This window comes from Leptodactylus fuscus, chromosome 1 (genome assembly GCF_031893055.1).
Source record: "Leptodactylus fuscus isolate aLepFus1 chromosome 1, aLepFus1.hap2, whole genome shotgun sequence".
NCBI classification, from domain to species: domain Eukaryota; kingdom Metazoa; phylum Chordata; class Amphibia; order Anura; family Leptodactylidae; genus Leptodactylus; species Leptodactylus fuscus.
The window spans coordinates 73,358,963-73,375,781 of NC_134265.1; the positions used below are offsets into that span (position 1 = coordinate 73,358,963).

Here is a 16,819-nt window from a genome sequence, read left to right on the forward strand (position 1 = left end):
TACCCCCAAAAATGTAAATGAAAGCTAATCAAAACATTATATTTATTCCCCAAATGATGGCAAATGAAAGTACAACTTGTCACGCAAAGAATAAGCCCTCACTTAGCTACAGTATATCGACAGAAAAAAAAAAAAAGTTGTGAATTTTGGAAGACGGAGGAAAAATATACAGTCCTATGAAAAAGTTTGGGCACCCCTATTAATCTTAATCATTTTTTGTTCTAAATATTTTGGTGTTTGCAACAGCCATTTCAGTTTGATATATCTAATAACTGATGGACACAGTAATATTTCAGGATTGAAATGAGGTTTATTGTACTAACAGAAAATGTGCAATATGCATTAAACCAAAATTTGACCGGTGCAAAAGTATGGGCACCCTTATCATTTTATTGATTTGAATTCTCCTAACTACTTTTTACTGACTTACTGAAGCACAAAATTGGTTTTGTAACCTCAGTGAGCTTTGAACTTCATAGCCAGATGTATCCAATCATAAGAAAAGGTATTTAAGGTGGCCAATTGCAAGTTGATCTCCTATTTGAGTCTCCTCTGAAGAGTGGCATCATGGGCTACTCAAAACAACTCTCAAATGATCTGAAAACAAAGATTGTTCAACATAGTTGTTCAGGGGAAGGATACAAAAAGTTGTCTCAGAGATTTAACCTGTCAGTTTCCACTGTGAGGAACATAGTAAGGAAATGGAAGACCACAGGGACAGTTCTTGTTAAGCCCAGAAGTGGCAGGCCAAGAAAAATATCAGAAAGGCAGAGAAGAAGAATGGTGAGAACAGTCAAGGACAATCCACAGACCACCTCCAAAGAGCTGCAGCATCATCTTGCTGCAGATGGTGTCACTGTGCATCGGTCAACTATACAGCGCACTTTGCACAAATAGAAGCTGTATGGGAGAGTGATGAGAAAGAAGCCGTTTCTGCACGTACGCCACAAATAGAGTTGCCTGAGGTATGAAAAAGCACATTTGGACAAGGCAGCTTCATTTTGGAAACAAAAATTGAGTTGTTTGGTTATAAAAAAAGGCGTTATGCATGGCGTCCAAAAAGAAACAGCATTCCAAGAAAAACACATGCTACCCACTGTAAAATTTGGTGGAGGTTCCATCATGCTTTGGGGCTGTGTGGCCAATGCCGGCATCGGGAATCTTGTTAAAGTTGAGAGTCGCATGGATTCCACTCAGTATCAGCAGATTCTTGAGAATAATGTTCAAGTATCAGTGACGAAGTTGAAGTTACGCCGGGGATGGATATTTCAGCAAGACAATGATCCAAAACACCGCTCCAAATCAACTCAGGCATTCATGCAGAGGAACAATTACAATGTTCTGGAATGGCCATCCCAGTCCCCAGACCTGAATATCATTGAACATCTGTGGGATGATTTGAAGCGGGCTGTCCATGCTCGGCGACCATCTAACTTAACTGAACTTGAATTGTTTGTCCAAAATACCTTTATCCAGGATCCAGGAACTGATTAAAAGCTACAGGAAGCGACTAGAGGCTGTTATCTTTGCAAAAGGAGGATCTACTAAATATTAATGTCACTTTTCTGTTGAGGTGCCCATACTTTTGCACCGGTCAAATTTTGGTTTAATGCATATTGCACATTTTCTGTTAGTACAATAAACCTCATTTCAATCCTGAAATATTACTGTGTCCATCAGTTATTAGATATATCAAACTGAAATGGCTGTTATAAACACCAAAATATTTAGAACTAAAAATGATTAAGATTAATAGGGGTGCCCAAACTTTTTCATAGGACTGTAAAAAAAGCCACCAAGCATTAATGTACCAACTACCCTGTATCCTTAAGGGGTTAAATGTGGTGATGCGGTGTTTTATTTTTTAACACAAAGACCTAAATGATTCCTATTATACTGGTCATGGCCCTGTTGTGCTCCCATATTCTATAATTCTGGTCTTCCACACATTTTCCGTGGCTTACTCCATGTGTTTTCCTGCTCTCAGTTTCAATTAGTTATGATAGAAAACAAAATGGCTATTTAACTTATTTTACAGAAGAGGTTTTCTTTACACCGACACAATGAAATATGATTTTTATGACAGTAATCAGATAAATTGACTATTATTATGAATGATATCGTTTGATATATCTAATCATTTATTTCCCTTCTATTGCAGCTCCAGAAATTCTCAGGGGTTGTGCCTATGGGCCTGAAGTGGACATGTGGTCAGTGGGTATCATCACCTATATACTGTAAGTACTTACAAACAACTAATATGGTCTCTTAATATCTACTATATATTGCCAAATGATTTTACCAAATAAAACATAGATCATTTTTCTGTGAATTTATGATGAATGTTAAGACTAGACAACATAAAGGTGAGATGAGGTCATTCTTAATACTTTTGAACGTAAGTGTAGGGAATACAGGACGGATTATATGGTTAAATCCCAATATTCTTGTAGTACAAACTGGGGTTTTAGACATGTTATAAGAGAGTCCTAAAAGGCATTTATGCTCAGCAGCAAAGTATATTGATACTTTGGATGTTCAGAAAAATAGTATCACTAGGTCAGAGCATTCAGCCTCATATGCAGGCCAGAAGAAAGATGTGTGCGCTAAAGATGAAGCAGTCAATAACGGTATAATGCATACTACTATACGATTAGAATCAATCAAGAATCAAGACTATAATGGGGTCTACCGGGTTTCCATCGGTTTTATACTGAAACCGGCAGAGGGAAAATTCCTCCTTGCAGATGTGAACTTAGACTGAACTATTTTTTATAAGGAAAATGTTTGTTTTTGTACCGTGTTAGCCAGTGGGTATGAAATATAAAAAACAAAAATCTTGCGAGTCTTCAGTAGGTGATACCTTTTTTAATGGCTAACTCATAATGATGACAGAATATGACGTTTCGAAGCTTTTGGCTTCTTCTTCAGACATATCTAAAAACACTTTCTAAAGGCTGCATATTTATGTACAACTGGACACACAGGGATAGGATTTCGGGAGGGGGAAGAGGCTTATTACTATATACATATAAATATAAACAATTCACAGTTCCCAGGTTCTTTATCTTTATGGCTGTCTTAGTTCAGTGATTTGTATAGAATAACATGAACCCATGTGATGCATTCATTCCGTTATCCAGAGTGTTAAATAGGGTCATGCACCTGTACTCGTAAATCCTTCTCTGTTTCCTTGATTTAAAATTTCCTCTCAAAATCAAAATTTTCATGTCATTGGTGATATTATGATCTTCCTGGCAGAAATGTTTTGGCACGGGAAGGTCCATTCTTTGTTGCTTAATTGTATGGCGATGTCAATTAATTCTCATTCTGAGCCTCTGGCCGGTTTCTCCAACATACAGATTTTCGGTGGAACATTTGGTGTACATTATCAAATATACTATTTGATAATGTGCACCAAATGTTCCACCGAAAATCTGTATGTTGGAGAGACCAGCCAGAGGCTCAGAATGATAATTAATTCTCATCGCCATTGTTAGGGAATTGCTAGGACAGCAATTCCCCAGTAGCTGTTGAACCCTGGGATGGGACACAAGAGACAGTGAGCCCTAAACTGAAGCCCCCAACTGACCCTTCCTATTGTCAGGCCCTATCCTACGTAATAGGCGGCAACCACGAAGACAGTCCCTTCCTGTATAGGTGAGACACAAAACGCAGACAAGACGGACAACAACAAAGAGAGGTCAGCTAGCCAAGGGTCAGTAACAGTCGAGCAATGCAGTGCCAAATCGGAGTCCAAAGAATAGTCAGTGAGGAAAGCCAAAGGTCAAGGATAAGAATGCAAGCAAAAATAGTGATAGCAAGGAGCAAGTATGCAAGGCAATAGCAAGCACTGGTGTGAATGAGAGCCAAGATTAAATAGAGAGGAAGAACCCGCCCTGGAGTTGATAGGAAGGCAGGCTGTCAATCACACGAATTAACACTTAATGAACAGAGGCAAACAAGAGCAGAAGACGGGTGTGGTGCAAATTCAATCACAGAACTAAAGCCGTGTTCACACAGTGCAACCAAGAACTTGAAGCCAAGAACCAAACTACACCCGCCTCCTGCACCGCAGCATGCGAGCAGAGGTTGGTGCAGTGACCTGAACAGGCAGAGATGTTACAGCCATACAATTAAACAACAAAGAATGGACCTTCCCGTGCCAAACCATTGCTGCCAGGAAGATCATAATATCACCAATGACATGAAAATTTTGATTTTGAGAGGTAATTTTAAATCAAGGAAACAGACGGATTTACGAGTACAGGTGCATGAACCTATTTAACACTCTGGATTATGAACTATTTTTGTAAGCTTAACTATATATTGCATCTCTATGTCAATATTTTACTTCAATATTAAAAAATATATTAAAACAGAAAGATGTATTGCTGCTGCTGTTGTGTTTACCACACAGTGAATTAGAGCAATACCATACCTCCCAACTTTCAAAGAACAGAAGTAGTGACAGAATGTGCAGCACACACTGAGGGCAGCGGCAAATTTAGCACCGCCCACTTCTACTTTGACTCCATCCTTTCCCATTCATTTCTCTTGTACACAGTAAAATGTTCCTACAGTCACCCCTAAATTATAATATCATCCTCCTGGTGCTCCCACAGTTTACTTCCCTCCCCATCTTCCCTAGTTTAATGTTAAACAGGTTAGATACACAGGTCAGCATACACCATCACACATCAGAGGATTAGATACACAGCTCAGCACACAGTATCACAGATAGGAGGATTAGATACACAGCTCAGCACACAGTATCACAGATAGGAGGATTAGATACACAGCTCAGTACACAGTATCACACATCAGGGGATTAGATACACAGCTCAAAACACACCATCACACATCAGAGCTTTACTCCAGGTTTCCAGAACAACCCAGCCACTTTTCTTTACTGCTGTAGGTCAGCTTTAAAGGGGCAGGATACTATTGATGACACTGTTACACAAGGTCACCTACACACAGCTTTACTCCAGGTATTCATAACAACCGATCCCTGGTTTTTCACTGATATCCAAACTGAGATACACATGATTAGGTCATGCTTATGGACACACACAAACGACATACAAAATAGACCAGTGCAAAACTGGGCAATTCTTATGGGGCCACTACACAAAACAAAGCCGGGTCCTCCTGCTAGCATATAGATATTAGTCTCGGTTCACATAATTTTGGAGCAGTCTGACATATACTTTGGGAATATTGCCCAGCTAAATTCTTCCACATGTATAGGCATACAATCTCACAATCACCTATAGACTCCCATGCTCATTCAGTTTCTGTCAGGTAAATGGAGGCCTACAAATATTCCTAGTTTTTTTTCACTGTATGCACTGTGTCTTAGACTAGGACCATGTCAGAGCGAGACAAGAAGTGTATTAGAAATGAAGATAAGGGATAATGTACGTGACATGGCTTCATGCCGCACTCATGTGGTCTCTTTTTAAATAGAAGCACTCAGGTCCTTAAAGGAAGCTGCCGTCCACTGATAATCCTGCCAGGCTATGAGAGAACAGATAGGGAGAATTATTATCTATTTATTTTCAGAGTAGCACTCTTCATAGATTCTTACTGACTTATTACGTGTGACATATCACCTCTCATGCTAGCTCTTCACACATTATACCCTTGTATACCTCTGACAATGAGACTGCTGAAGATCATTGACTGTACATAAATGCAGCATAATACATGCTTGTCCACCACTTGCAACCACATAGTAGCGCACATTCCCTATGCCTTTGAGGTTTAGTTTTCTCAGGCACACCAAGGACCCTTCAAACAGCTGATCATGAGGGTGCCAGGAATTGGACTGTCATCAATCTGATATTGATGACTATCCTAGATATAGACTGTCAGTAGTAAAGCCCTGGAAAAGTGCTTTAGGCTAAAGCCCCATGTAGTAAGTTGCAGCCAAACACTGCAGAAAAAGCCGCAGATTTCCTTTCTGTCTCTATTATATCTATAGGGAAATTTCCAATGTTTCTATAGGTATACAGCAATTGACGTGCTGTGATTTGCAAAACCGCTTTGAAATCGCAGCATTTCCTTTGCAGATTTTTTTCTGCAATGTGTGAATGGGATTAGCCAGCATTCCATCCATTATGCAGGTACTGTAATACGACTTGTTTTGGCTGCAACGTGGGACCCCGGCCTTGAACATGACACACCAGAAGCAATTGCAATGATGTATAAGCCATTTAAGCAAAAACAAGGGATGTATTTTATTAGTCTTAAAATAACATCACCTTTTCAGCATACAACACATTTATCGGATTTATCATTGGGCTAATCTTATATTTCAGAAAGAATAGCAGAGGGGATTCACAAATTTGGCATTCGCCCATGTACAGGCATTGATAGATCAGCCCTATTCTCCCAATGCTTGTGTCATGACTCTGACCTTTATTCTTTAATTATGTATTGTGTTTTGTGTATTGTGTTTAGTTGTATATTTTATATCTGATCATTTTTCAGTAATAGTCAAGGCTCACAGTGGGACACCATATAAATTTCACTAGCATGTGACTATAACTGAAATGTTTTTGGAAATGTCCTTTTTTGCTAGCAGAATTGCAGGCTTTGATAGAACAAACATGTAATATACATGTAAATACACCTCATAGACAAGGAATCTGATCTATAAGATTGCCAATGTTACTGATCTTTCCTCTTTCAGACTCTGTGGCTTTGAACCATTTTACGATGAACGTGGAGACCAGTATATGTTCAAAAGAATTCTCAACTGTGACTATGACTTTGTCTCCCCCTGGTGGGACGATGTGTCACTGAATGCCAAGGACTTGGTAAGAAAAGAGTTCAACACTTCCTTTTTTCTTCTACCCAGTGGGACCAGATCATGTGCAAACCTCAGTGTTAGACAAATATAAAAATACATAGCTATAAATAGTGATTTTCTTTTTAAGAAAATCAAGTTTGCATTCGACATGCAAAAAAAGGCACAAAAATAAACTCACCCCGAAATGACAAATGTGCACCAGAGATAACTGGGTTTCCATTAGATACCTCCTAGGTGTCTAGTGTTGATCCAATTCCTTATTTCCAACAGGATGTTACCTTTTCCCTTGTTACTAAGTTGTCTGCCTACACAGTTTCCACATCAACAGTATATGACTATGTAAGACCAAATCCTATCAGCAAGATGTATGGTAACACCCATTTGTTAATTTATCCATATGTTATGAGAAGGAAAATAAAATTCTAAGGAAAAGTTACAGAAATAACATAGGAAATGTAGGTATTTATTAAGGCCGATTGCAGACGACCATGCTACAACTGGTCAGCCGTGAATTAAAAGCTTGGACTGCACATAGGGGACACAAGAACGTACAGGTCATGCCTCCGTGACCCCTTTCATTAGATGAATAGGAGCCACAGAAGCATGGGCCACAAAATAGGAGACGAATCAGATTTGTCCTGTCTAATGCAGATCTGTCCTATCTGATCACAGTTGTGTGTACAGGCCCATAGAAAAGAATGGGTCAGTGTGCTCTTCGTGAAATACTCGGATAGCACATTGACCCACAGCAGGATTGTCTGCATCCGGCCAAAGACAAACATATCAGGAGAGGTGACATTTGTTACAAGGTTAATAAAATGATACAAATGACACTATAAAGTGAAGGAAACGCCTGTAAGTAGTCTTTTATAGATTTGTGCTATTAAAAAACTTGATCTGTTCTTGTTGATAGTTATGAATAATACAGATACAACACAGTTAAAGAGTTAAAGGGGTTGTCCAGGAATCTCAGAACTTGGGCAGGAGGCCGGGGGTGAAATATTTAAAAAAATAAAAATCATACTCTCCTGTTCCCTGCTATATCTGTATATGTGGCAAAATGTATAGGAGAGTCTATATTTCTCTGGTGATGACATTTAACACTTTCTTTTCATAGAGGACTTTTTTTTAATAAGGACTTTTCTAGAAACAAAAGAACAAAGTAATATCTACAGATCAATCGTACTCCATACAGCTTGATGCAGATTGCAGGAACTCTCATATCATTGCAGGTCTCTATATATCCAGCTGCTGTTTGGATATATTTCATTTTGAGGATTGGTATTAGTTTAGGTTAGCTATGCTTATATGAAGAAGATAATTGTAGAAGATCTACAACTATATTCATAAACACTTGGCAAGTAGGATATACAGTTAGGGCCAGAAATATTTGGACACTAACACAAGTTTTGTTATTTTAGCTGTTTACTAAAACAGGTTCAGAAATACAATTATATATATAATATGGGCTGAAAGTGCACACTCCCAGCTGCAATATGAGAGTTTCCACATCCAAATCGGAGAAAGGGTTTAGGAATCATAGCTCTGTAATGCATAGCCTCCTCTTTTTCAAGGGACCAAAAGTAATTGGACAATGGACTCTAAGGGCTGCAATTAACTCTGTAGGCGTCTCCCTCGTAAACCTGTAATCAATGAAGTAGTTAAAAGGTCTGGGGTTGATTCCAGGTGTGTGGTTTTGCATTTGGAAGCTGTTGCTGTGACCAGACAACATGCGGTCAAAGGAACTCTCAATTGAGGTGAAGCAGAACATCCTGAGGCTGAAAAAAAAGAAAAAATCCATCAGAGAGATAGCAGACATGCTTGGAGTAGCAAAATCAACAGTCGGGTACATTCTAAGAAAAAAGGAATTGACTGGTGAGCTTGGGAACTCAAAAAGGCCTGAGCGTCCACGGATGACAACAGTGGTGGATGATCGCCGCATACTTTCTTTGCTCAAGAAGAACCCGTTCACAACATCAACTGAAGTCCAGAACACTCTCAGTGAAGTAGGTGTATCTGTCTATAAGTCAACAGTAAAGAGAAGACTCCATGAAAGTAAATACAAAGGGTTCACATCTAGATGCAAACCATTCATCAATTCCAAAAATAGACAGGCCAGAGTTACATTTGCTGAAAAACACCTCAAGAAGCCAGCTCAGTTCTGGAAAAGTATTCTATGGACAGATGAGACAAAAATCAACCTGTACCAGAATGATGGGAAGAAAAAAGTTTGGAGAAGAAAGGGAACGGCACATGATCCAAGGCACACCACATCCTTTGTAAAACATGGTGGAGGCAACGTGATGGCATGGGCATGCATGGCTTTCAATGGCACTGGGTCACTTGTGTTTATTGATGACATAACAGCAGACAAGAGTAGCCGGATGAATTCTGAAGTGTACCGGGATATACTTTCAGCCCAGATTCAGCCAAATGCTGCCAAGTTGATTGGACGGCGCTTCATAGTACAGATGGACAATGACCCCAAGCATACAGCCAAAGCTACCCAGGAGTTCATGAGTGCAAAAAAGTGGAACATTCTGCAATGGCCAAGTCAATCACCAGATCTTAACCCAATTGAGCATGCATTTCACTTGCTCAAATCCAGACTTAAGGCGGAAAGACCCACAAACAAGCAAGACCTGAAGGCTGCGGCTGTAAAGGCCTGGCAAAGCATTAAGAAGGAGGAAACCCAGCGTTTGGTGATGTCCATGGGTTCCAGACTTAAGGCAGTGATTGCCTCCAAAGGATTCACAACAAAATATTGAAAAAAAAAATATTTTGTTTGGGTTATGTTTATTTGTCCAATTACTTTTGAGCTCCTAAAATGTGGAGTGTTTGTAAAGAAATGTGTACAATTCCTACATTTTCTATCAGATATTTTTGTTCAACCCTTCAAATTAAACGTTACAATCTGCACTTGAATTCTGTTGTAGAGGTTTCATTTCAAAACCAATGTGGTGGCATGCAGAGCCCAACTCGCGAAAATTGTGTCACTGTCCAAATATTTCTGGCCCTAACTGTAGTAGTATTGAGCTATATTCACACCACTGTTGTAAAAAAAAATGGCCATGAAAAATAGCTGAAACAGTCTATATTTCATGGCTGATTTACATCTGTGGGATACCATTTTCACAGATCTAAGATAGACTTCAGTGTATGAGTAATACATTAAAAAGATCCAGAAATAGGTCATGTCCTACTTTTTAACTAGCTATTCACAGTGTCTATAAAACAAGAAATGGACATGTGACTAGTCCTCTAGACTCTTATTCTTGGCCATGACATTGCCATTTTTTCTGTTGTGTGAATAAAGCTGAGGCCCCACGTTGCGGAAACGCAGCTTGTTTGGTTGCAGATTTTGCCAAAGCCAAGAATATTTAGAAAAGGATAAAGGATACATATAGGAAATTCTTATACTTCTCCCTTCTGCTCAATCCACTCCTGGCTTTGGCTAAAAAAAAAACGCAACAAAATCCGCAACAAAACACGCTGAGGCCCCACATTGCGGAAAAGCAGCTTAAGGCCTTAAAGAAAAACTGGTCTGTCACATAGAAATGATTCATCTCTCCAGCTTGGTATTTGTTTATCCCCATTGCTAAGTTTCTATCTGATACATCTTTTCCTTTCACATGTACTATTCATTTAGTGTCGCTGTCCTTTTTTTACTAATTGGAAGGGCATGAAAGTAATCATTTATGTCATGTTTGAGCGCTGACCTTAACCTAAGACTAATTCATCTTCATCAACAATTACTTGTGAATCTTCATTTAGGACAACACAAAATACATTCACAACTCTGATTCCTAATCTGGATGTTCAGGACCTTGGAGAGCAGATGTGTACTTTCTAACTATTCAGTTCTGGATCTGCTCTGAACTTAGTCTTCATGTATTCTCTCCTCATTTAATACCAGATGAAGTGATTTGAGTCCAATGATGTTATAAGATATTGTTCCTTATTTTCCATTATTATCCTTTTAGGTGAAAAAGTTAATTGTGTTTGATCCAAAGAAACGCCTGACTACTCACCAAGCTCTTCAACACCCCTGGGTCACAGGCAAAGCTGCAAATTTTGCTCATATGGACAATGCTCAAAAGAAGCTGCAAGAGTTCAATGCAAGACGCAAGCTCAAGGTATGTATTGCATACGCCATGCTGGAAGACTTATTATCGTAGTGTTCATTCACACATATCACTATGATTGGCAGGTATATTCTTACACAGAAGCAAACACATGCTATTCTTTGCTGTGACTTCTATGGTTGGGGGTCTGTGTTTTACTACACATATTGTGGTCAGGATGAAACATATTATATTTAGTAGCCAAAAATAATTTTGTGCATGTTAAAGCACTGAAAAACCATTACAGAACATAATATAGTTTAGTTATGTAAAACAGTCCTGTTTGTGACCTTGAAAAATTGATAAGGGGTTGCTGTGCTTTTCTTGAAATACCTTATCTGCTACAGATATAACTCAGAGTCCTTGTCCTCTGACACAACATATTGGTATAATTATAAATGCACAGTTTTGTGCACCAGATCAAATGTAACTTTCTAATAATGAAGAGAAGTTTCTCAATATATCTAAGAAAACTACCCCCCTACTGAAATAAAATACATCATAGTGCCTCCAAAACTATTGTTCTATTCTGTGCTGCACCTAGTAAAAGCACAGAATAGGATAGAGCAAGCACTGCTTAGGAGACAGTAGGATACATACTTCAAAGGCTGATAGCATAAAGTAGAAAGGATTTACCAAATAATGACACCCTTCTCTTATGGAGATATATACACTCACCGGCCACTTTATTAGGTACACCTGTCCAACTGCTCGTTAACACTTAATTTCTAATCAGCCAATCACATGGCGGCAACTTAGTGCATTTAGGCATGTAGACATGGTCAAGACAATCTCCTGCAGTTCAAACCGAGCATCAGTATGGGGAAGAAAGGTGATTTGAGTGCCTTTGAACGTGGCATGGTTGTTGGTGCCAGAAGGGCTGGTCTGAGTATTTCAGAAACTGCTGATCTACTGGGATTTTCACGCACAACCATCTCTAGGGTTTACAGAGAATAGACCGAAAAAGAAAAAACATCCAGTGAGCGGCAGTTCTGTGGGCGGAAATGCGTTGTTGATGCCAGAGGTCAGAGGAGAATGGCCAGACTGGTTCGAGCTGATAGAAAGGCAACAGTGACTCAAATAGCCACCCGTTACAACCAAGGTAGCCAGAAGAGCATCTCTGAACGCACAGTACGTCGAACTTTGAGGCAGATGGGCTATAGCAGCAGAAGACCACACCGGGTGCCACTCCTTTCAGCTAAGAACAGGAAACTGAGGCTACAATTTGCACAAGCTCATCGAAATTGGACAATTGAAGATTGGAAAAACGTTGCCTGGTCTGATGAGTCTCGATTTCTGCTGCGACATTCGGATGGTAGGGTCAGAATTTGGCGTCAACAACATGAAAGCATGGATCCATCCTGCCTTGTATCAACGGTTCAGGCTGGTGGTGGTGGTGTCATGGTGTGGGGAATATTTTCTTGGCACTCTTTGGGCCCCTTGGTACCAATTGAGCATCGTTGCAACGCCAAAGCCTACCTGAGTATTGTTGCTGACCATGTCCATCCCTTTATGACCACAATGTACGCAACATCTGATGGCTACTTTCAGCAGGATAATGCGCCATGTCATAAAGCTGGAATCATCTCAGACTGGTTTCTTGAACATGACAATGAGTTCACTGTACTCCAGTGGCCTCCACAGTCACCAGATCTCAATCCAATAGCGCATCTTTGGGATGTGGTGGAACGGGAGATTCGCATCATGGATGTGCAGCCGACAAATCTGCGGCAACTGTGTGATGCCATCATGTCAATATGGACCAACATCTCTGAGGAATGCTTCCAGCACCTTGTTGAATCTATGCCACGAAGAATTGAGGCAGTTCTGAAGGCAAAAGGGGGTCCAACCCGTTACTAGCATGGTGTACCTAATAAAGTGGCCGGTGAGTGTATATCAGTCTCTCCCCTCACTTTCTGTCCCCATCCCTCTTCCCTCATAGACTGTAAGCCCTAGTGGGTGGTGCCCTCTATCCCACTGTGCCAGTTGGTCATTGTTAGTATTACATTTGTTTTGTTTTGTATATTTTGTGTATCGTGTGTAATCCCACAAATGTAAAGCACCATGGAATTAATATAGTAATGTACAGCACCAATGAATTAATATAATTGTAAAGCACCCATGAATTAATATAATATATGTACAGAGCCATGGAATTAATAAAATAATGTACAGCACCATAGAATTAAAGGGATTCTTTTATTAGAATCCCATATTTTACTATTAACATGTAGGAATAGCTTTAAGAAAGACAATTCTTCTCCTACCTTTAGAAGTCTTCTCCGCGCTGCCGTTTGATATTCCTGGTTTTCTTTGTTATGCTAATGAGTTATCTCACAGCACTGGGGCCGTCCCCTGTGCTGCTTGAAAACTCCAGCACCGCCGATATCTTCAGGATCTAAATCCCAGGTATGTGCAGTCGGCTCTGCCATCGGGCTTCGGGCAGAGCCGACTGTGCATGTCTGTGCGTTTTTTTTTTCTTGTGGCCACAGACATGTGCAGTCGGCTTAAGGGCATTCCTACGTGTTAGTAGCAAAATATGGGATTCTAATGATAGAAACCATTTACTAGTACTATATAAATAAATCAATAATAATAGTTTAAATGGGTTTCCAGTTTCTGAAAAACAGTCCCCCGGCATCATGACACAACTCTGAGTGGAGATGCTGGGAAGTATAGTAAGTGACAACTGAAACCATTGGTTGGCAGTATCAGCCACAAGTACGGATGTGTCCTTCCTCCCTTTCCCCCTGGCTGGACATGTCCAGATATGTATGGCTCCAGATAATTAGCTTTTCGTGACAATCATGTTTCACAGCATTGTATCCTTGTAAGTGATATGCAATATGTATCTACGGTATCTGCAACCAGCGAGTGGTTTGTATGAACTGCAGCATTTTAATAATTGTGTTTACTTATTGTAGTGAATTGGTTTCATCTCTTTTTTAGGCTTTTTTTGTTACAAATTAGATAACTGCATTTAATTCAGAAGCTTCTGAGCCCCAATGCAAACCAGGCAACATTTTAATACTAGTCCATTCTTATCAGACAGATAGGCCTTGGGTCCCTTCAGACATCGAGAACCTCTTATAACTGTTCTTTTATTTAAATGTATGAATAAAAAATCTCAGCTTTGTGACAAGTGACCTCCATATAAAATGTTTAATGATTCATGAAGATTGAGTCACAAATTTAATTTGTTGTTCCATAGGCTATTATATTTATACAGATGAGTCCCTGATGACAGGAGGTCAAAGTTCAGAGGAGTCTGTGATGAATAACATTCATCAAGTGTCAGTGCACACTGCAGTCATGTTATTCATGAGGTTTTGCCACTTCAGAATAAAATAGTGAAACGATACACGTCATTTTCACTGTTTTCTTTTTGAAGTGCCATTAAATTAAGGGTGCGGTATATATGACAAAGCATTTACAGTATACATACATTATTTCAGGCAATAAACATGAGCTGATAGACTATGACAGAGGAAGAGAAGACCCTGCCTGCGAGAGATTATAATCTACAAGGTGCTCGGAGACAATAGCAATGCTGTAGGCTTTTTAGAAGAGGGGGGTTTGCAATTGATTTTGAAGGTTCCTTTGATGGGATGAGTCTGAGAAAATGGTTTCCAAAGTATAGTGTATATATGAGAGAAATCTTGTAGATGATTGAGTAAGGAGCAGACAAGAGGAGAGCACAGTAGGTCATCCTGTGAATGCCAGAGGTTACATGTGGAGAGCAGACGGGAGATTAGTCAGAGATTATGGAGGTTACAGGTTGTAGACAGCCTGGCAAGTCATTCTTAGTATATCGGTAGCCCGTCAAGGGTTTAGCAGAGGAGAGAGGCAGAAGAAGAACATATAACTATACTATATGATGGATTTGGGGGGGCCATCAGTATTGCATCAGAGGCCACTGGTACAATACTATCAAATTTGTTGACTGGAGGCTGCTACAAGAGCTGGTTCCTGAAATGTCCTTCATAGAGAGATGACAAAAGTAAGGGCTTGGATATATGGACGGAGTTAAAGGTAATCCTGAGACAATGGTTGTGATGGATTTTATCCCCTTAGTGGTATTTTGGTAAATTGTAACTATGATATCTGGCTTATAGATTTAGCAAATAATAACTTGATATTTCATTATTATTAAGTTAATTATTATATGACATTGAATAATATGTAATGCATTAAATGTCAGGTTGAGTCAAGTTCACATTTGCTGCATCTGTACACAGATACAAATGCCCTAATGTTACGGCAAATATAATGATCTTTACTTTTCCCTATAGGCAGCTGTTAAAGCTGTGGTCGCCTCCACTCGTTTGGGAAGCGCTGGGAGCCATAGCAGTCATGACAGCAATAAAACAAGCAGAAACCCATCTCCAGTTCAAGAGGGTGGACAGGAAGAGGCATCCACTCAGCAATCCAAGGAGGCAGAGGAAGGAGCATCTTGAGTCAACATCATTCATGTTTGGGTCCGGGTCTCTGCCATTTCATGCACCAGCTACATCAATCTTTATCTTTGCAGGAAAGATTCCCTAGCATGGCCCTGTGATACAATATGTCTTATCACGGGGTCCTATGAAATGCACGAGTTGGTGGTACTTTGTTCAATGCATGTGACTGCTTATCAAAATAGTAAAATGGCCGACCTGAGACATGGAAGGTGTAGTGCTGTACCTACACATGAACTATGACTTGGGCAAATATTATTTCCAATATAACCTCGATATGCATAGTATCTACACTGTAGATAAAGTATGAAGTGTGTAGTGTTTCATTTTACAATTTTATAAAAGTGATGGACTTTATAGATGATATTCTACTAGTATAGGTTCTCATTTCATAATCTTTACCATGTTGCTGGGATTGATATTAATAATCTAAGAAACCTGTTTGTCACCTTGCGTCCTATCACTTCTGTTTACAAGAATATGCATCGATGACACAAAGAATAGAAACATTCCATTGATCTAACATGAATGCATAGACTGAGGGGCTGGAACATGGTGTGTTAAAATAGCTTGCATTAAGAATGCCTTATAATTACACTTTATATACAGTATTTTATTAACCAAAAAGCACTTTCATAGATCTCTGTCATTGTATTGTCTAGAATGGAATGCTTAAGAAGTAAATAATAAGCAACAATAATAATACAAGTGCAGTAATTATAGTCGGAATAGAATTTATCGAAACCTTTTGTTGGATTTTTAAATCACTCGATAATGGATGCGGAAAGTCATAGAGTAAAATCTTATTTCTTGTATATTTCTTTTTAATATATCAGGGTTTATTTAAGAGAGACTATTGTAACCTATTTAAGTTTAAAGCTGGCATTTATGGTTGGAATGCTCATCTCTACTATTAAGATTTTTCCTTTTTTAATTAAAATATAAAGCAATTGTGGCTGTCATTTGTATTCTTCAAGCTCTTATGTCAAGGTAAATGGTGACATACTGTGATATTACTAATGACCTATAGTTAGAAAATGTTCCTGACTATAGTAAAGCTCAGTTCACACTAGTTTAATAGCTATTGTTCAGAATGGGGCCATGACAGCAATGATAAATCCTTTTTCAAACTGATGCCAATGAGTCCTGATAGTTGGGACCGGTTACTGTCATGTTTCCCATATAACTTTCACAGCAGATAATAATACTGCGATCCAGATACAGGAATCCCAAAAGAAAAGTGAATAATGTCAGTGTGAAAGGAGACGAATATATTGCTTCAGTATAAGAGGGCTGGACATAAGACATGGCTAAAGAGAGAGGAGTCAGTGTTTGTATGACTGTTTTAGAACTAAGGAAGACCAAGGGAGAGTCAAACTTCAAAGTCAAGTCACAGTAAGGATGGGGCACCACGTGGC

The 16,819-nt window shown here is 39.3% G+C and overlaps 1 protein-coding gene across 2 annotated transcripts in view; it reads left to right on the forward strand.

Moving 5' to 3' along the window:
- Positions 1–16,356, forward strand: part of CAMK4 (calcium/calmodulin dependent protein kinase IV) — a 173,725-nt gene extending 157,369 nt beyond the window's left edge. For both annotated transcript variants that reach the window (XM_075272257.1, XM_075272258.1), the window contains 4 exons: positions 2,162–2,237; positions 6,701–6,827; positions 10,804–10,956; positions 15,237–16,356. In XM_075272257.1, the coding sequence (XP_075128358.1) occupies positions 2,162–2,237; positions 6,701–6,827; positions 10,804–10,956; positions 15,237–15,401 (521 nt within the window). In that variant the 3' untranslated portion in view covers positions 15,402–16,356. The remainder of the gene's footprint in view (positions 1–2,161; positions 2,238–6,700; positions 6,828–10,803; positions 10,957–15,236) is intronic.
- The last annotated feature ends 463 nt before the right edge of the window (positions 16,357–16,819 follow it).